At 42.2% G+C, this 20,907-nt stretch overlaps 1 protein-coding gene across 3 annotated transcripts in view; it reads left to right on the top strand.

Moving 5' to 3' along the window:
- ABCC5 (ATP binding cassette subfamily C member 5) overlaps window positions 1-20,907 on the top strand; it is a 207,397-nt gene that overhangs the window by 150,102 nt on the left and 36,388 nt on the right. For all 3 annotated transcript variants that reach the window (XM_073626551.1, XM_073626552.1, XM_073626553.1), the window contains 7 exons: window positions 1,063-1,209; window positions 1,295-1,424; window positions 3,204-3,357; window positions 3,530-3,658; window positions 3,979-4,165; window positions 17,324-17,413; window positions 19,927-20,116. In XM_073626551.1, the coding sequence (XP_073482652.1) occupies window positions 1,063-1,209; window positions 1,295-1,424; window positions 3,204-3,357; window positions 3,530-3,658; window positions 3,979-4,165; window positions 17,324-17,413; window positions 19,927-20,116 (1,027 nt within the window). The remainder of the gene's footprint in view (window positions 1-1,062; window positions 1,210-1,294; window positions 1,425-3,203; window positions 3,358-3,529; window positions 3,659-3,978; window positions 4,166-17,323; window positions 17,414-19,926; window positions 20,117-20,907) is intronic.

Below are 20,907 nucleotides of genomic sequence, written 5' to 3'. Positions count from 1 at the left end.
CACTCCTACCACAGTAACCACTGTCCAATGAATGTTTTTCTTAAAATACTATAAGGCGTCATTCACATGGGTATACCTATCCCGTACACCTGTGTGAAAGGTGGATGCATGGGTGTTCCTAACATGCGTGTGGAGGCAGTCCGATTCTTGTCTATTGGGATGCAGCAGCTGCACAATTAGACAGCCATGCAGGTGCATATCTCCGAACACAGACAGTGTATGTTCAGAGATATGCATCCACGCATCTGTCAAATTGGAACCGATGGCTGTGTCCATGTATCTGCTGTGTCTCAATAAACATAAATGAGACTCCCTGCATGCAAATATATGGAATACCTGTGCATCCTCTGCAAACAGACACGGCCCTTCGCATAGGTGTACGAATAGGTATTCCTGTGTGAATAAGGCCTTATGAGATAAAGGACAGAGTTAAAATAGCTCATCCTACCAATCTAAGTTAAAGTGTTTGTAACAAAAAAAACATTGGATCCTGTTCCTTTAAGGCACGCATAACAGCACAGGACTGTGTAATTTGGCCCCCTGTATTATCTGTAATACCTGGCTGATCCTGCCTGCTTCTGCCCTCCCCCCTGTAAACTTACCACGGTTTATCATGGTTGCTGAACCCTGACACCGTGGTGAGTTTACGTGCCTCCGTCAGCTGCAGCTCTCCTTCCGGCTGACGTCAGCTGGAGTTTTCGGTCCCTCCCACTGCAGCTGTCAGACAGGGAGAGGAGAGAGATGGCCGGTCACATGAGTGCCGGGAGGAGCCCTGAAATACGGCCGATATCGGCTTTTTTTTTTTTTTAAATAGCATACAGTGGGGCACTTATTGCTACCTAATAGAGTGGGTTTAGTAACATTACAAGTGGCTTTGCAACCACTTTAAATCAGATGACTTTTCATTCTAATGACTAAAAAAAGGATAAACCATTTCTGACAGTGTTCCTGACAGAAAAAAACTTGCAATGTCTGGTGTTTAGTAAATTAAGCAGGACAGTCATTAGCTTGCAGCGCACTAGTTTACAGTATGTGTTTAAAATATCTTTCTTTTTTCCTTAGAATACATCTGTGGTGGTGCACAATGAAACTGTTGTCAGTAACAGTATGAAGGACAACCCCCATGTACTATACTATACTGGCATATACGCATTGTCTATGGTCATAATGCTTATCTTAAAGGCTATACGTGGAGTTGTCTTTGTCAAGGTATTGGGCTATTTATTTCTCGGAGTTTGAGTTAGCTGACCTTGGCTGATGAGGATTTTTATTTTTGTGCTTTGCTGCCTTTCAGGGTACACTACGAGCTTCATCTAAGCTCCATGATGAGCTTTTCCGGCGTATTCTCCGGAGTCCAATGAAATTCTTTGATACTACTCCAACAGGGCGTATTTTGAACAGATTTTCTAAGGACATGGATGAAGGTAAGAATCAACACAGCTGTTGATTATCTGCACACTAGCTAAACTCCATCTTAGAAAAAATGGTTTCCCTACCCCCCTCCTTCCATTTCAGCTAGTGCTCTTTCCTTCCTACCCCAGAGTATTGGCAAGTTCTCTATCATCATTGCACCACTAGCAGTGTACCACTGGTTTGTACTTGATTGCACCAGGGGCAGCTGTACCACTGAAAAGAAGCAGCTTTTTGGAACAGTTGCCGTTACTTAAACTGGTGGTCAAGAAGGCTGTCAGACCAGGAATTATGATAGTAGTCTTCCCCTAAGCAACGAGCATCATACACTGAATATACAGGGGTGGCCACCCTAAATGCTTGCAAAGCATTGCACCTGAAATCGGGTAGAGCGTGTCGGATGGATGTGCTGGAACATGCTACATCCTAAATACGGGTGTAACGTGTTGTAAAGATTAACTTATCCTTTATTAAGGCTTTTACTCTGCTATGCACTGATTAGAGTAAGTACTTTTCGATTGCTTTAGTCCCTTCTCACCATAACCTGTATAGTATGTATGTGTATGTACAGCCTCATTAAAGTATTACTAAATCCTCGTGTTTTTTTTTTTTTTCATAACAAAGATATCATCATACCTCCTGTGCAGTTCGTTTTGCACAGAGTGGCCCCAAACTTCGTCTTCTGGGGTCCCCCGGTGTCGCACGCTGCTCCTCCTGGCATCTGGGAACCCCCTAGGAGAAGCGCTCTCCCAGGGGGTTACTATGCGTGTGTGCTCCCGAGTGCAGCATTTGCTTCAATAAACACAGAATGCCGGACTCTGCCCCAGCGCCCACGTCATTGGATTTGATTGACAGCAGCGGGAGCCAGTGGCTGCACTGCTATCATTCTATCCAATCAAGAGCCGAGAACCCCGGCCAGAGAGGTAGAGCGCGTCTCCGGCGGGAGAACGAACGGGCTCAGGTTAGTAAAACTGGGGGGCTGCTGAGTGACAGAAGTTTTTTCACCTTAATGCATAGGATGCATTAAGGTGAAAAAACACTAGGGTTTACAACCCCTTTAAGTCTCTATAGAAGCTGTGGTTTCCATATGCTACACCGATGATGGCCCAAAAGCCTAAAACAGCTGTATGCCGTTTAACACTGTAATATTGGTGTATTTGCACTGTACACCAGCGGTTCCGGACATGCATCTGGTCAACAGGGTGTAAAAGCAATGATTTTTGGATGCATCAACCAAATGCATATGACTAATTGGATACAAACTTGGTATGTGCAGTACTTGAAAGCCAATGTTGTTCTTAAAGCAAATGTTATATTGTATTTACTATTGTGTTTAATATATAGTATGTGCTAAGGCATATGCAAGACAAAAACACACTATTAACCTTATAAAAGGAGAAGTTTGTCCTCTTCCTCTTGCTTAGTACCAGCCTACTGCTCGTGTCTAAACATTTTTAAATGGGGGTATCACACTACCCCCCCCCCCCCCCCCCCCGGGGCAAATTTACCTATACTAGAGCTGGGCATTCCAGATCCATTGATGGCAAAAAAAAAAAATCAGGCTGAGCCTTTATAATACTTCTGCCATTAGTACAAAAAAATCTCCTTTTGTAGCATCTTAAGATATTGAAGGATATACAGTATGTGCTAATTGTATACCCTTATTCCAGTTGATTTTCCACCATTGTTTATCGGCTGATATATTTTACCCAACATCGTTCGTTTACTGCTGTATTTTGAGAAGAGATGAAGACGTGTTGATTGTGTTGTCTTGTTTTCCTTTTAATATGCAGTTGATGTCCGGCTTCCCTTTCAAGCTGAAATGTTTGTTCAAAACGTTATACTAGTGTTCTTTTGCCTGGGAGTGATTTCCTTTGTCTTCCCGTGGTTTCTAGTAGCTGTTGGACCTCTAGTTGTCCTCTTCACCATATTGCATGTTGTTTCTAGGTAAGTGTTTCCCTGCAAATGTGTACATTGTGTAATTCTGAAAATTGATTTAGTAAGCTGCCCAATCCAAAGAAAAAATAAGATTAGAAGTCTGTAAATGGTAATTTTATTAATTGAATTGATTAAAGGAAAGTGCATTTACTAAACACAGTTGATTATTTCATCTTTGCAGGGTTTTTATCCGTGAGTTAAAGCGACTGGATAACATCACACAAAGTCCATTCTTATCACATATTACATCTAGTATTCAAGGACATTCTACAATCCATGCTTATAATAAAGGTCATGAGTTTCTGCAAAGGTAAGCACACAGTATTTCCAAGTGGGTCTTGATATTTTTTTTTCTCAGAGTCCTGTGGTGCTTTAGTGCTGATTGGAGTGATTTGCATGCTTCCACAGCGATCTCTCAGGTATGAGATATGCATACTTACCTTGGTTTAAGCTCAATCAATGTTGCTATGCAATAAAAAATCTTACCTAGCGTTCAATGATGTAAATCATTTTTTAGTTTTGTCCTGAAGTTTTGTAATAAATGCAGTGGTAGAAGTCTGGGTTTTGAAAGGATCGTTTGTCTTTTGTGCACCTTGCTTATATCTAATTTTCCCCTTGACTGTGTTTTAGGTACCAGGAGTTGTTGGACAGTAATCAGGCTCCATTCTATCTATTTAGCTGTGCCATGCGCTGGTTGGCCATACGTCTGGACATAATTAGTATTTCCCTAATTTCCACAACTGGCCTCATGATTATTTTGATGCATGGCAGTATCTCTCCAGCATATGCTGGGCTTGCTATGTCATACGCAGTACAGGTAGGTTAGACATGACTGGAAGGTAAAACTAATTTTTTTTTGTCTGTTTAATCTGAGTTTATTGAATGTTCAACATATGTGACGAACATTACATTAATTAAACCTACATCACAGGAATTTATTATTCTAATACTGGATTTATATAGCGCCATACTGGTAAATGGACACTGGCCAAAAAAGGCAGTTTTTTCCACCCCGGCATAACTTCTCCCACCTATCCAAGCCTCAGTTTTGAGCTAGTGTTCTTATGTGATGGACGCATCTGTAAAGTCTCTCTGAAGATACCTTTCCAGGACATTTTGCCTAAAGTCTTTTTATAGTCTAATCTGTACACCCCTACTAGGGTTAAGGGAATTATTTGGATTGGTCGCCTATGACCTTAGGGTCAGAAGGAGGTTGCCTAGTCCCCGCTAAGGAAGTTTGGCCCGGTTCATGCTATACTTTTGGAATAACAAGAGAAAATGGGACTTGGACTTTTTAGGCACAACCAAACGATTACACAAACATATATTTTTATTATAAACACATTTATTTACATAATGTCTAAAAAACACACATTGATATTGGCACATAATTTATACGATACCGCTACTGTACAGAACTATAATAAATCTGCAGGGAGACTGAGAGATGAATCAGTCATTCCATGGTATACAAAAATCCAGGAGTGTGGTTAACTACAGGGAAGCGGTAGAATGATGTTAAAAAAAAAAGACATTTCGATCTACATGTTGTGTGCTCGTTGCGCTTCTTCAGGCGCGTTAATATTGACTATCAAATAAAATGGTAAGAAAGAGACCTTACATAAATATAATACATAATTACAAAAAAAATTAACAACAAAATATATACATAGTGAGCTGACCCATCTGAACCCCTAGCGGCCAGACCGCTCTATCAATAGAGCGGTGTTTAAGAAAGGTGAGACTGGACCGTGCAAGTAATGTGTTCTGATGTCAATGGACCATGTGGGGTGCCATCTTAGGTCTGGCAGACTAAGATGCACATGTTTCCAGTGTGTAATACTACAGCCTCTTCTCCAGCAGCTTCAGCAAAGTCCATTCAACACATTGACACAGCAGCTAGCTAATAAGAGATGGCAAGTACAGCTGTGTCACCTACTGTGGGGTTTTTGTGTCACCATCAGGTGTCTTGGTTTTAACTAGGAAGTCCTCCTGGGTGATCACCACCAGATGGTCCCCAGCCATCTCTGACCCTTGGAGGCCAGAAGCGACTTCATAACGTCACTTCTGGCGCTGTCAGATGTAAACACTGCTGTTTTTTGTTTTTGCTTGAAAGCCTGAGATGGATTTATTTTATTTTTGTTTTATTTTAAGCTTTACAGCATAGAGGAAAGATGTGGGGACTTGCAGACCCCCGATTTCCTTGTAAAGAGGATCTGTCATGCCCTATTCCTATTACAAGGGATGTTTACATTCCTTGTAATAGGAATAAAAGCGATTAAAAAATAAAATGGAAAGTGTAGAAATAAAAAAACCATAAAAAAACTTCTTTCTTTTTTTTATAGAGGACCCTATCCTCTCATGCTCACACGTAGAAGCAAATGCATAGATAGCTTGCGCCCTCGTATGTAAAGGGCGTTCACATCACACATGTGAGGTATCACCATGAACTAATTGCTAGAGCAATAAGTCTAGCACTAGACCTCTGTAACTCTAAAACTGGTAACCTGTAAAAATATTTAAAGCGTAGCCTGTGGATATTTTTACAAACCGAAGTTTGGCGCCATTCGAGGAGTGTGCCTAATTTGTCTACCGTACCCTGGCTATGTTTTGACTACATTTACCAGTTGTACCATTTTTACCCTTTTATTAAAAGGTGTGATTTTTTTACTGCATTTTCTGTCTCTGTCTGTTTCATGGTTTCTGACAAAAGCAGACAGTCAGTGACTGTCACAGGGAGATGGGAGGGGATGTCGCTGTCGCCCCCCCCTCTCCCGCCGCCCTCCGGAAGGAATAGAGATTCCCGAGGGACAGATGGTCCCCGCCTATCTCTGACTCTCGGAGGCCCGGGCGAGACAATATGACGTCATCTCCGGGCCACCTGACGGAAACAAAACCATTTACTCAGCTGGAAAGCGTCAGATCGTTAAATTTCCAGCTTGGAGGAGAGTTTGGGGGTCTTATAGATGCCACCAATACAGTGATCAGTGCTAAAAAATGTGCACTGTTACTGTACTAATGACACTGGCAGGGAAGGGGTTAACATCAGGGACGATCAAAGGGTTAAATGTGTCCCTAGGGGGTTCTTGCTAACTGTGGGGGATGTGCTTTAACTGTGGGAAGACAGAGGTCCGTGTTCCTGCTTAGCAGAAACACAGGATCTCTGTCTTCTCTACTAATAGAATGGCGATCTGCCTTGTTTATATAGGCAGACCGCTGTTCTGCCTCTGTCGAGAATGATTGGCGGGTCCCCTCAGACATAGGGTCTGCCGGACCCGCTGATTCGCTCCCGCTGTGAGGCGCGTGCTTGCTTGTGCGCCGCAAACCCGGAAGTGCAGAATCGCGTACCTGTATGTGATTCTGCACACAGGAGCTGCCACCCCGCAGTAAATGTACGTGGGGCTTAAAATAAGTTAAAGAGGGAGTCCACCTAAAAAAAAAATATTAAAAGCCAGCAGCTACAAATACTGCAGCTGCTGACTTTTAATAAATGGCCACTTGTCGCAGGGTCCAGCGATGTCGGCAGCCGACGCCGATCACTCGTTCGACTCTCGGCAGCTGCCGCCGCCATCCTAGGTTAGGGAATCAGGAAGTGAAGCATTGCGGCTTCACTTCCCGGTTCCCTACTGCGCATGCACGAGTCGCGCTGCGCGTCGTAACTGGTCCCCGCTATCTCCTGGGACCTGTGTGTTTCCCAGGAGACAGCGCGGAGGGACAGGAAGAGGCATAAACTCCCGTGGGAGTCTATGCCGGAAGTGGGTGCAAATACCTGTCTTAGACAGGTATCAGCACCCCCCTCCCCCCTGAAAGGTGCCAAATGTTCCAGAAGTGCCAGAAGTTCAATATTTCTGTGGAACTCCGCTTTAAAATAAGAAAAAAAAAATAGTTGTCTGAACTAAAACAGTCAAGTCCTATGGACTGTATTATGTGAACTGGTAAGTCACAAAGCCCAGACAGTGTCAATTCTCTGTACATTCTAGGGCAGGGGTTATGTGGAACTTGTGATGTTTAGTTTTTCAACTGCATAGTTTTACACGGAATTCCAGACTGCAGGGCCAATTCACAGATTAAAACTAAAGCAGAAATGGGGTACTGTCCCAATAGAATCTCTTAAATTGCAGATAAAGTAGAATATTATGAAGGGTTGCCGATCAGATTTGCTCTATTTTTTTCATGCACTTTTTCGAAATTGGCTTTAGATTATTTTAGAAAGTGTATTATGAAGCTTTCATGCTTCTGTGTTGTCCTAACCAAAATCTGCAATTTGATAAATTAAAGGGCCATGTGCAAAATTAAATAGTTATTCCAAACATGGCCAACAACCGTTATTGTCAGCAGCAATAGGTCCAGAATTGCAAAGCACTTAAAGTGACTCTGTCATTTAAATACAATCTCTGCATACACTGACCACCACATCATTACGGAAAACACAGTAGTAATGTGAGTCAGTGGCAGTGTTGCAAGGGGACCAAGGAGATTGATAATCCCAAAGTGTTTGTGCCCAGCAGACTTCAGCAGAAGATTTCCCTTGAATCAAGCTTCGGACAGCCCAGGTAGTGAGAAAAGTAAGCATTTAGTCTCCTTTTTTAGGAATGCCTGCTTCATTTTTCATTTTTTTTTCCTGACGGGGTAGTTTTAGCCACTTCACGCAAATCGCTGTACCTGTACATCGGTAATTTGACGCTAAATACTATTGTCATGGCAGCAGCTAGCTGCCATAACCCCGGTATTTTCAGGAACGACGTGCATTTCTCTTTAACAATAAAAGTGGTCCCTGTGGTGGATTCGCAGAGAGATCACTTTTATTGGTGGAGGGAGAGAGCTCCCCCTCCCGCCGCGCTCCGGTCGACTCCAAAGCCGCCGGTAGCAGCGGAGACGATCGCGTCCGCTCCCCTCACTGGATGCCAAACGTGGGAAAGATGGCCCCCGCTCGGCTCCATAGCATTGGCGGGCGGAAACGACGTCAAACATCACTTCCACCCAATGCTCTTAAAGGGGAATTTTTTTTTTTTTTTATTATTATTATTATTATTATTATTGCATTTTAGTGTAAATATAAGATCTGAGGTCTTTTTTTTTTTTTTTTTTTTACACCAGATCTCACATTTAAGAGGTCCTATCATGCTTTTTTTCTATTACAAGGGATATTTACATTCCTTGTAATAGGAATAAAAATGACCCCAATTTTTTTTTTAAAAAGTGTTGTAAAAATAAAGGTAAAATAAAAAAAGAAAACATTTTTTTTAAAATGCTCCATCCCGCTGAGCTTGTGTGCAGAAGCGAATGCATACGTAAGTCGTGCCCACATATGAAAACAGTGTTCAAACTACACATGTGAGGTATCGCCGCGATTTTTAGAGCGAGAGCAGTAATGCTAGCATTAGACCTCTGTAACTCAACACTGGTATCCTGTAGAAGTTTTTAAATGTCGCCAATAGAGGTTTTTAAGTGCCAAAGTATGTCGCCTTTCCACAAGCGGGCGCAATTTTGAAGCGTGAAATGTTGGGTGGGTATCCATTTACTCGGCGTAACATTGTCTTTCACAATATAGAAAAAAATTGGGCTAACTTTACTGTTTTATTTTTTTAACTCCAGTGTATTTTTTCAAAATAAAGTATTACAATGACTGCCATTTTATTCTCTAGGGTGTCAGAACCCCCAAACAGTATCTTTTTTTTTTTTTTTTCAAAGTGATTTTCTAGCAAAAAAACCTGACTTTAACTTGTAAACAACAAATCTCAAAAAAGGCTCGGGGCTGAAGTGGTTAAAGTAGATCTATAGGGAAAACTGTTTTCTCATTTTGGATTTTTTAAGGGAAGGCTAATAACCCCTGTTAGTTTTTTCATTTATTACAGCTATTTATATAGCACTGACAATGTGTGCAGTGCTTTACATATATAGTAAAACCTTGGCTTGCAAGCTTAATTCGTTCCGGAAACGTGCTTGTAATCCAAAGCACTTTTGTATATCAAAGCGAATTTCCCCATTAGAAATAATTGGAAACGCAGATGATTTATTTCACAACCACAAATAAAAAATGTGTCAATAGGGAATGCATAAATCAAAATCCAGCAGGAACTACAGAGTATAAAAGAGAAGAGAGGCGCCTCTAAGTGTAGCAATATGGTTACATTTAATGAAGGTACAACATTTAGCAACTCACATAGTTAATGTTTAAAACGGTCACATCCTAAGTAGGCAGGCATCCGGGGTAAAGCTCTCCACATAGACCACCCTCCTCACCGACATCGACGTCATCCCTTCCATGCTGCGCTCCACGTCCGACTTTATGTCCGCCGGTCTCCCGGCGATCGTGTCACGGAGCCGCAGAACGGGGAAGTGCATATGTAAAAAAGGCATTTCCCTGTTCTGCCGTGTCATGACAGAGATCACTGCTCCCTGTCATCAGGAGCAGTGATCGCTGTCATGTGAGTTGAAGCTCACCCCCCCCCCCCCCCCCCTCAGTTAGAATCACTCCCTAGGACACACAACCCCTCATCGCCCCCTAATGGTTAACCCCTTCCCTGCCAGTGTCATTTACACAGTAATCACTGTATAAATGACAACGGTCCCAAAATGGTGTCAAAAGTGTCCAATGTGTCCGCCATAATGATGCAGATCGCCGCCATTACTAATAAAAAAAAAGAATAGTTAAAATGCCATAAAATTATCCCCTATTTTGTAGACGCTATAACTTTTGTGCAAACAAAATCAATATACGCTTATTGCGTTTTTTTTTTTTTTACCAAAAATATGTAGAACAGTACATATCTGCCTAAACTGAGGAAAAAAACCTGTTTTTTCATATATTTTTGGGAAATATTTATATTGGCAAAAAGTAAAAAATATTGCGTTTTTTTTTTTTTTTTTTTCCCCAAAATTGTCACTTTTTTTTGTTTATAGCCACCAAAAGAAAGCTCTGTGGGGGGAAAAAAAGAACGTCAATTTTGTTTGGGTGCAACGTCGCACGAATGCGCAATTGTCAGTTAAAGTGACGCAGTGCCGAATCGCAAAAAGTGCTCTGGTCGGGAAGGGGGTAAAATCTTCCGGGCTGAATCGGTTAAAGAGGAGATCCACTCACCCAGTGCTATTACCCTACATCAGTGGTCATCAACCCTGTCCTCAGGGCCCACTAACAGGCCAGGTTTGCAAGATAACTGAAATACATCACAGGTGATATCATTTGCTGCTCAGTGATTGCAATATTCTAGTCTGCATCTCCCCAAGGTAATACTTAAAACCTGGCCTGTTAGTGGGCCCTGAGGACAGGGTTGATGACCACTGCCCTACATGATATCGACGAAAATCCTGACTGTTCCGTGGTCGGATCATTCCCCTGTTAAAATGTCGCTCTCCAATCTTTGGTTAAAGCCACGTCCTTCTCCATGGCGCCTCAATGCATCCATGCTGAATGATCCCACCTTGTACTCAGAAATAGAAACCAAATAAGGCGCAGTCTATTGGGACAATCTATTGTTTGATACATCTCCAGCCATAAACTGGGCTGCCCATAAGACTGCCATTCGGGGGACGCTTATTCAGCTGGCTGCTAGATCTAAACGTAATCGAGAGAGCACCGTCAAACAGCAGGAAATGGTTACAAAATCTCCTCGATGAACAGAGACTGGCTCCTTTGATATCCGACACAAAATTGACTTGGCTAGATTGGCTTTAAAGTGGATGTTAACCAGAATTTTTTTTTTTTTATCATACTGTAGAGTATAAGATTTGCTATCATTTGAGCCCAGTCTTGCCACACACAGTAAATCCATCTCTGAGCAATCCCCTTTTATTGTTCAGTGAGACAATTCTTGACAAACTGAGAAAAACTTTGTCAAATACTCCCCCTTGCTGTGAGTGACAGGTGATTTACATCTCGTGCATTAGCCTAAGAGACATGCAGTATTTTTTAATTCCCTCCCCCACTCCTTTCTTCAGCAGCTCTGCAAGGATTGGCTTTTCCACACCTCACCATGATTTGGCATGCTGAAGTCATGTGGTTACTTTGCTGTCTTTTCACTGGATGTTAAAGATTATAGCAGAAGTTCAGCAGAAGTTCAGTGTTAGAAATACACAGGAGAAAATGCATATTGACAAGGGGAGTGTAGAGGTGGGTGGGGAGTCTACTGACATCACGACTCCACCCACCGAGCTCCAGACAACAGACCCACCCACAGAATATGCAGTTTTTCGGGTCTAATAACAGACAGAGGGGAGACATTTGACAGGTAAGGATACATGCAGGAGGCATGTATATCCTTATAGATAACCCCTATGGCAGTAGTTTAGAAAGGAAGACATTGGATTTACATCCACTTTAAATATGACTTTCACCACCCAATCAGAAAAATCTATTCGCTGGTCAAAACATAAGTACTCCACTATGGGTGATAAACCTACTACCCTGTTAGCCAGGAAATTAATACCCGGAAATATTCTACGGCATTACCCAAATTGAAATTGCACAGCGGGCAACTGACCCAGAACCTGTAATTGACAGTGCGAGTTTTCCAAGACTTCTCGACACTATATTGCCAACAGGCCCAATTCTCGAAGGAAAGAGCAGACAAATTCTAAATATCCCTTTACCACAGCTTCAGCAAGCCCATACCAAGCTTATGGAAGGAGAATTTTCCGAGCCAAAAATTAAAATGGCCATAAAATCCCTACACCCATTTAGGGCCCCGGGCCCAGACAGCTTTTCGGGTCTATATTACCGGAAATATCAAGAGATTCTCATCCCTCGCTTATACGCTTATTTCAATGACATCCGTAGGGGCAATTGCATCCCAGCTTATGAAAATACGGCATATATATGCATGTCATACCGAAGCCGGGTAGGGACCATGGAGACTCCGTGGATCTAAAAATGTCCAAAATATTGGCCTGTAGACTGAATTATATTCTTGCACATTATATACATCCCGATCAAGCAGGATTCATTCCTAGCCGCCAGGCACCAGACCAGGAGAATAATAGACCTCATTTCAGCTGTCCGTTCTGATTGGGATGGGAGGGGGACTAGACGAGGCATGCTGTTATCCCTAGATATTCGGCAGGCCTTTGACTTTCTATCATGGGTCTACCTCTTCTATGCATTATCTAGGTACAGATTTGGTCCGAAGTTCTTGTCGACTCTAAAAGTCCTGTACAGTTCTCCTTTAGCATCTCTAATGATTAAGGGCTAATTGTCCAACCCCATTCCAATTCAAAGGGGACTCATCAGGCCTGCCCACTATCGCCTTTATTGTGTGTACTGGCTATAGAACTGTTGGCTATCAAAATCCACGAGTGCCCAGACATAAAAGGGATAGAATGTGGGCACAGAACATAAATGTGCACTTTTTGCGGACGATATCATAATGATGGTCTCCCTGCCTGTCACTACCCTTCCCAATCTCTATGGAATATTACAGCCCTTCTCACGGTTCTCTGGCCTCACAATTATTCAAAAAAAATCCTGAGCACTAAATATCTCCCTACTGGATCGGACAATGAAAGCCCTTCAACTTTCATATAAGTTTGTTTGGGAACCTGTAGCTCTCCCCTATTTAGGCATGTTTGTGATATGCCATGCCATGTGGGTACCAGCTCGGGACCGACCCATGACTTTATGCCCCTCTCTCTCCCTATCATTTGGGATTGATTATCTAAATCTCATTAGTTCAAGTCACAACATGGCCCATTTGCCCCTTTGTTGCAAAACAAAGATTTCACCCCAGGCCTCACTCCTCATAACTTCAATTGGTGGACCAAAAAAGGTCTCCTGCGCATTGCAGACATTTGTGACCGCAAGGGCATGTTAACTCAACAGACCCTAATAGATAAATATCAGATGCCAGATTCGGAGCATTATCGGTCTATTCAACTGAAACACTATCTCGGCATTTTATCCCGCAATAGCGATCTGATGTCGCCCATGGAATATCTGCGTCACAATTATGATAAAACCAAAGGTCATATTTCTGCATTGTATACTATCTTAATGCATACCTCAGTCAAACAAGATTACTTGGTCAAATGGGAGAAAGACCTCCAAGAAAACTTTGAATTAGATCAGTGGCAATCGATGGCCCAAGCAGCTTCCAAATTACTTATTAATACCTCTATCATAGAGGCAAACTATAAGGTCCTTCTAAGATGGTACATCCAACCAGACTGGCTGCATATGTTCCGGGGGCTTCTCCAAAGTGCTTTTCGAGGCCGTGGGCAGGGTGGAAAGACATACCACATATACTGGCAATGCCCCAAGGTGCACCAATTTTGGAGAAGGGTTTACAACTTTATTTTTACTCTTACCCAAATCAACCTCCAATAAATCTCCTAAACATGCCCTGTTGGGGCTGAAAGCTGATGAGGTCTTGAAAAACCAGAGGAGGCTTCTTAGTTTCATGTTTATTTTTTGCCGGAATCGCTATAGCCAGAAACTGGAGGTCAGCTGCCATCCCATTTGACCCACTTAAGCTTTCCTGGCTCATGATCAATGAAAGGCTCTCGGCAGTCTTGAATGACAAAATAAAGGTTTTCGAAAAAGTCTGGGGTCCGTGGATCAGCTATTTGACTGGAGACCCCCATACAGCTCCGGTCTGAGGGGCCTTCGGGTGGCACGGACCATAGCTTTGGGTCTTCTCCCCCCTCCCCTTCTCTTTCCTTTCTTCTCCCCACTTCTCTTTAATTTCTTCTCCCCACTTTCCATCTTCTTTGTTTAACCACTTGCCGACCGCCGTCGGTATATGTCGGCTGTTTGAAGAAGAATATCGTTATTATGGCAGAACCTAGCTGGCAATACTCCAGTATTCCCTTTGTCAGCAGGCGGTCGGCTTTCAGATAAAAGTGGCTTCTGCGGTGGATTCGCCGTGAGATCACTTTCATCTGTGGCGGGAGAGAGCCCCCTCCCGCCGTGCTCCAGGGCCCTCCACCACTTACCAGAGCCGTCAGTAGTGGCGGAGGTGTTCGAATCCTTCTCGGTCTGTGGTATGGAGCTGATTGAGGGGAAACTGGCCCCCGCTTGGCTCCATACCCTTGCAGGGTGGAAGCAATGTCAAAACGTCACTTCCACCCATAGCTTTTAAAGGGATTTTTTTTTTTTTTTTTATTGCATTTTAGTGTAAATATGAGATCTAAGGTCTTTTTGACCCCAGATCTCATATTTAAAAGGTCCTGCCATGCTTTTTTTTCTATTACAAGGGATGTTTACATTCCTTGTAATAGGAGTAAAAGTGACTTTTTTTTTTTTTTATTAAAAGAGTAAAAATAAAAAGTAAAATGAGGAAAAAAATTAATTTTTTAACGCGCCCTGTTAGGCCGAGATCGCGTGCAGAAGCGAACGCATACGTGAGCAGCGCCCGTATATGAAAACAGTGTTCAAACCACACATGTGAGGTATCACTGCAATCGTAAGAGCTAGAGCAATAATTTTAGCTCTAAACCTGCTTTGTAACTCAAAACATGCAGCCTGTAGAATTTTTTAAACATCGCCTATGGAGATTTTTAAGGGTAAAAGTTTGTTGCCATTCCACGAGCGGGTGCAATTTTGAAGCGTGACATGTTGGATATCAATTTACTCGGCGTAACATTATCTATCTATTTATTTATTTATTTCAGGTACTTATATAGCGCCGTCAATTTACGCAGCGCTTTACATATATATTATACATTCACATCAGTCCCTACACCCTCAAGGAGCTTACAATCTAAGGTCCCTAACTCACATTCATACATACTAGGGCCAATTTAGACAGGATCCAATTAACCTACCAGCATGTCTTTGGAGTGTGGGAGGAAACCGGAGTACCCGGAGGAAACTCACGCAGACACAGGGAGAACATGCAAACTCCAGGCAGGTAGTGTCGTGGTCGGGATTCGAACCAGCGACCCTTCTTACTGCTAGGCGAGAGTGCTACCCACTACACCACTGTGCCGCCCGATATTATCTTTCACAATATAAAAAAATTGGGCTAACTATACGGTTTTATTTTTTAACTCAAAGAAGTGTATTTTTTCCCAAAAAAAGTGCACTTGTAAGACCGCTGCGCAAATACTGTGTGACAAAGTATTGCAACGACCGCCATTTTATTCTCTACGGTGTTAGAAAAAAAAAAAAATATATATATATATATATATATATAATGTTTGAGGCTTCAAAGTAATTTTCTAGCAAAAAATGATTTCAACTTGTAAACACCAAATCTCAAATTGAGGCTCTATCCTTAAGTGCTTAATAAGGAGCTTGGTGAGTACCATCTATGTACCAATAGACAAAGTACCCCTTGTCTTTCCATTGATAAACGAGCATCCTGTACTGTGCAAATGTTACAATTTTCGAAAAAAAATTGCTATTGTTTTTTATACCTAATGTGAAAATGTTAATAAAAACATTGAAACCAAAGAGGAGGTCCAGCCTGGGTGAAAAAAATTAGAAGTCAGCAACTACAAATACGGAGCCCTCGATGTCGGCATCCCAGCCGATCTTCGTATTGACTCGGGGGCTGTCGCAGCCATTCCTGGTAAGGGAACCCGGAAGTGAAGCCTTTCGGCTTCACAGCTGGTTCCCTACTGTGCTTTCTAATTGGCACGGCGGCAGGGGAAGGAGGAGGGGGGCCAAACTTCCAAGAGATCTGGCTGCGATCCTGTGTCCAGAAATGGTAAAGAGGACCTGTCAATAACCTGTCCCCCCTCCCCCCTGAAAGGTGCCAAATGTGGCACCGGAGGTGGGGAGGAAGCGTATAAACTTTTGAGTGGAACTCCACTTTTAAATCACACTACTTTAAATCATACCCGGTTTGACCGCAGGCTTCTACTCAGTTTCTACTCGTATTGCAAGACATCGCTCGTTTTAAAATTTTGCTTGTCTTGTAAAACACTTGCAGACCAAGTTACTCGCAATCCAAGGTTTTACTGTATATTGTACATTCATATCAGTTCCTGCCCTCAAGGAGCTTAAAATCTAAGGTCCTAACTTCTATTCATTCTTATATTGGGGCCAATTTAGGCAGGAGCTTATTAACCTACCAGCATGTCTTTGGAGTGTGGGAGGAAACCGGAGTACCCGGTGGAAACCCAAGCAGGTACAGGGAGAACATACAAACTCCAGGCCGGTAGTGTCATGGTTGGAATTCAACCCGAAGACCCTAGTGCTGCTAGGGGGAAGCGCTAGCCACTTAGCCGCTGGGGGGGGGGGGGTTGCCATCTTTTTCCCCATTGGGAAGATTTGCCTTTCCTAGCCAAAACAGGAAGTGAGAGGAAATCGGAAATCCTGGCAAATTAAGTAAAGAATTTTTTTGGGGTCAACCCAAAATTTGGGATTTTCTTTTACTTTCACTTTGATAATGGTAAACAGGACAAGAAAAAAGTTGGGATTTCAAGGACACAGCTGCTGTCTTAAAACTGCTTATTGGAACAGGTTACCTGGTCATCGGCTGTATATACAATCTGTCTGTGGGTGGGAGAGGGGAGGTAAATATATAAATGTTCTCTCTGTCATTTAGAGAGTCTTAGTGCACTGGGTTAGCCAATGGGGGTTTTGCTTCTAAAACTCTCAGGATCACGGGAAAAGTTTTTTTGTTAGCATTTATCATTAGTATTTACTGTAAGTAATTTATTTTTAGGACATTGACTGGAAACAGCCTGTGAAGTCTACATGATTAAAAATAAATACATGTAATCCACAATATTGTATGAAAACTGCACATATTAGAACAGAATTCTTTGTTCTAGCCCCTTGTATGCATAGGTGGACCTTCTTTTTTGCATATCTATTTTCTCTTTCAGAATTGTACCATAGATAACTGAGGTATATCCATTAACAGTGTTACATTACTGCAGAAATTTGACCATTATGGCAGTAATTTATTACATTAGGCTTGTGTGATATTGGAACATTGCAATTATCTACTTCTACAAAGCATTGTGAATGGAAAGTAGTAGACATGTGTTTAAGACTTTTTTTTTTTTTTTTTTTTTTCTGTTTTTGTAGTTAACAGGATTGTTCCAGTTCACAGTTAGGCTTGCTTCAGAGACAGAAGCTCGTTTCACATCAGTGGAGCGCATCAGTCATTACATCAAGGTAATGGGGTTTTGTCTAACCAGAGAACAGCAGCTAGTCATGTCTGTACCATAGTCCCTCCGCTAGTATCTTTTCAGCTTTCCTCTCGAATTATCATAGTCATGATATATGCAGATAAATCTCTGTTAGAGTGTTTTGCTTGCGTCTATCTAGCAAGGTTACTCTGTGGTATAGCAAGGAAGCTGAGATTTCTGCAGTGTGTATATGTGCTTTACTATACAAAGATACTGTACATACAAAAACTATTACAATATTAGGAATACAATACAAGACTGACAGATATCTATAACAAGCAAAAATGCCTAGCAAATGAACAGCCTATGGTCTAACAGTACAAATACACTTAAAAGTTACTTATCTTCTGTTACTGTATGTTCGTGATCTCCATTGGCAACGATGCTTCTTGGACACCAGGCAGTGTTCTTGTATCATGAGTGGCGGCTTCTGATCTTCAAAGCATGATGGTGTGTGTGTGTCCCTACTCACCCCTTTTATGTGTCAGGCTGTTTGCCATAGCTACCAAACAGAAAACATGCCTGTTTACTGTAGCTGTAGAAACAATGGACTGTTGAAAACTGCATCTACGTACCCATTGTCTAATCAGGCCAACACCTGACAGTAATCTAACAGTCATTCTTTCAGTTTGAAAACCTCAAACTAAATCTCTTTATTGTGTACTGTAGCAATAGAGACAATAGCCTGTTAATTGAACTGTCAATTAAATACAACAATATTTACCCCCATTGTATAAAACAGCATTTGTTTGAGAAATCTACTCAAGCCAAAAACTGACAATGTCTCTATGACCAACCACTATTGTGTAATGTTATGTCCCATGTATCGTAAGTCTGATTAATAAAAAAAAATCATATTGTAACAAACTCAACACATAGAGTCAAAATACACAACTGTCACGAGAATCTGAGGAGACGCCTAGAGGGGTGCAAGCAGCAATTTATTTTTCTTCCCAACATAGTCCTGCGCCCCTTTGCATTTATTTTCGCCTAAGTGCCTTTGTTCAGGTTTTTTGATTTGATTGTGTTCTGACTGAATCTAAAAAGTAGGGTGCTTGTAAAAATGATACGGTCTCTCTTCATACCATTATCTGCTAAATATGATGCCAATATCCTGCCAAAAATGAATGTCTACAGATAGGGGCAGGAGAGTGGCTGGTTTTAATCAGTTGTGTGATATCTGTAACAGGCGCTGTGCAGCAATTCATCTTCAAAGTTCACAGCAGAAGCTAAGTACTTGTCTAGCTTAGGTCTGCTCCCCCTTACCAGCAGTTTTCCAAACTTCCAATTAGGCCCTTTTCACACTGGGGCGGCATCGGCGGTAAAGCGCCGCTATTGTATTGTTTTACCCCCGCTAGCGGCCGAGAAAGGGTTAAAAACCACCGCAAAGCGCCTCTGCAGAGGCGCTTTGCCAGCGGTATAGCCGCGCTGTCCCATTGATTTCAATGGGCAGGAGGGGTGTATACTCCGCTCCTTCACCGCTCCAAAAATGCTGCTAGCAGGACTTTTTCTCCCGTCCTGCTAGCGCACCGCTCCAGTGTGAAAGCCCTCAGGACTTTCACACTGGAGAGACAGCAGCGGCTGTTTCGGGTCGGTTTGCAGGCGCTATTATTAGCGCAATAGCGCTTGCAAACTGCCCCAGTGTGAAAGGGCCCTTAGTGTCTATGTAAACACAAAGCAAGTGCAGTTGTAGTTTGGCAGAGCAGCCAACGAATTTACCAGAACGGATAAATATGGAGGTTTGAGACTGGATAGGACAAAAATTTGCACTTAAAGTGATTGTAAAGGATCTTTGTTATTTAAAAAACAAAAACATATCATACTTGCCTCCACTGTGCAGCTCGTTTTGCACAGAGTGGCCCTGAACATCCTCTTCTGGGGTCCCTCGGTGGCTCTGCATGGCTCTGATCCCTGGATCAGATAACCCCCTAGGAGAAGCGCTCTCCCGAGGGGGTTACCTTGCGGGCGCTCCCAAGTCCAGCATTTGCGTCCACAGATACGAATGCCGGACTCGGCCCCGCCGCCGCGGCGCCCGCGTCATTGGTTTTGATTGACAGCAGCGGGAGCCAATGGCTGCGCTGCTATCATTCTAACCAATCAAGAAGCGAGACCCTGTGGATAGAGGGACAGCGTGTCCCCGCTGAAGAGATGAAGGGGCTCATGTAAGTAAAACCGGAGGGCTGGGGGGCCGGTGACTGGCAGGTGTTTTTTCACCTTAATGCATAGGATGCATTAAGGTGAAAAAACACCAAGGTTTAGAACCCCTTTAAGTCCAAATCTCGTCTTTGAATGCCTCATCTATTTATGTATAATTTAGGGAAATCAACATTGATTTGCAATGTGTCCATAGGTCATCTGTGCATGTTTTTTTTTTTTTTTTTTTTTGTTTGTTTTTTTTTTCTCTTTGGCTCTTCTCTGCTGTTGCTTTAATTGCAATCCAGGTCCTCTGTAAGAATGTGTTCTATTCTGCATGATCTAATTTTTACTCCTTTCTAACAGACCTTGGCTCTTGAGGCTCCTGCTCGTATTAAGAACAATGCTCCTCCAGCAGATTGGCCTCAAGAGGGAGAAATTGCATTTGAAAGTGCAGAAATGAGATACAGAGAAAACCTGCCGTTAGTGTTAAAGAAAGTGTCATTTACCATCAAACCCAAAGAAAAGATTGGAATTGTGGGAAGAACTGGATCAGGTGAGATAGTTGAACATATGAAACAAATTAAATAAGTAGAAACTTGTTATCTTACTATCTTATAACAGTATAATGGGGGTAAACACAGTGATGTGGGAACTGATGCAATGGTTTAGAAAATGGGAAAAGCACTTCTAATCATGCAGTGGAAACAGTTCACCATGACGCACTATGCAATAAACATCTTTTGCCCGGTTTGGATTTAACTTGAAGCATGGTGTTTTTTGTTTTTTTATTTCCCTGTGGCTACATGATATCAGCTTTACTGTATGATTTATTTCTATAATAGGGCACTTCTAGAATTCTTTTACAAATTGAATAGTTGTAAGCTATTGTAAATTTTAGTTCTGAAATGCATGTGTTGCCCAGATTTGTACGTTTGAGAATGAGTAGAAGCAAAAATGTAAATTTGTGTTTGTAAATGCTCCTTACTTGTGAATTTGTCTTCAAAATGCAAAACGTGCTTAAAGTGGAAGTCCAGTCAAAAATGAAATTTTTTTTTTTTTTTAATTATATGTAAAATATCTTTATCTTTGACATTATTCATTTTCTATATAGCTGATTGTGTCGCTTACAAAGTCTAATCAAAGCCAGACAATCAGCTTCTTCCTGTTCTTCAGGAAAAATCTTACTTCCTTATTTCTGAATTCTGCATGAGGGCCTCTCACTTCCTGAAAACGTTGTCCTTCTCCTCTCCTTCTCAGATCTCCTCCTGTCTTCACAGCCTCGTTTTGGCCAGCAGTTTCTCCTGAGAGAGGGGGGGAGGGCAGGCTTTGGAAGTATTTTCTGTC

The sequence above is a fragment of the Aquarana catesbeiana genome, linkage group LG04 (genome assembly GCF_042186555.1).
Source record: "Aquarana catesbeiana isolate 2022-GZ linkage group LG04, ASM4218655v1, whole genome shotgun sequence".
Classification (NCBI taxonomy): Eukaryota; Metazoa; Chordata; class Amphibia; order Anura; family Ranidae; genus Aquarana; species Aquarana catesbeiana.
Note: the sequence above shows the minus strand (reverse complement) of the source record. Positions and strands in the feature narration are given on the sequence as shown.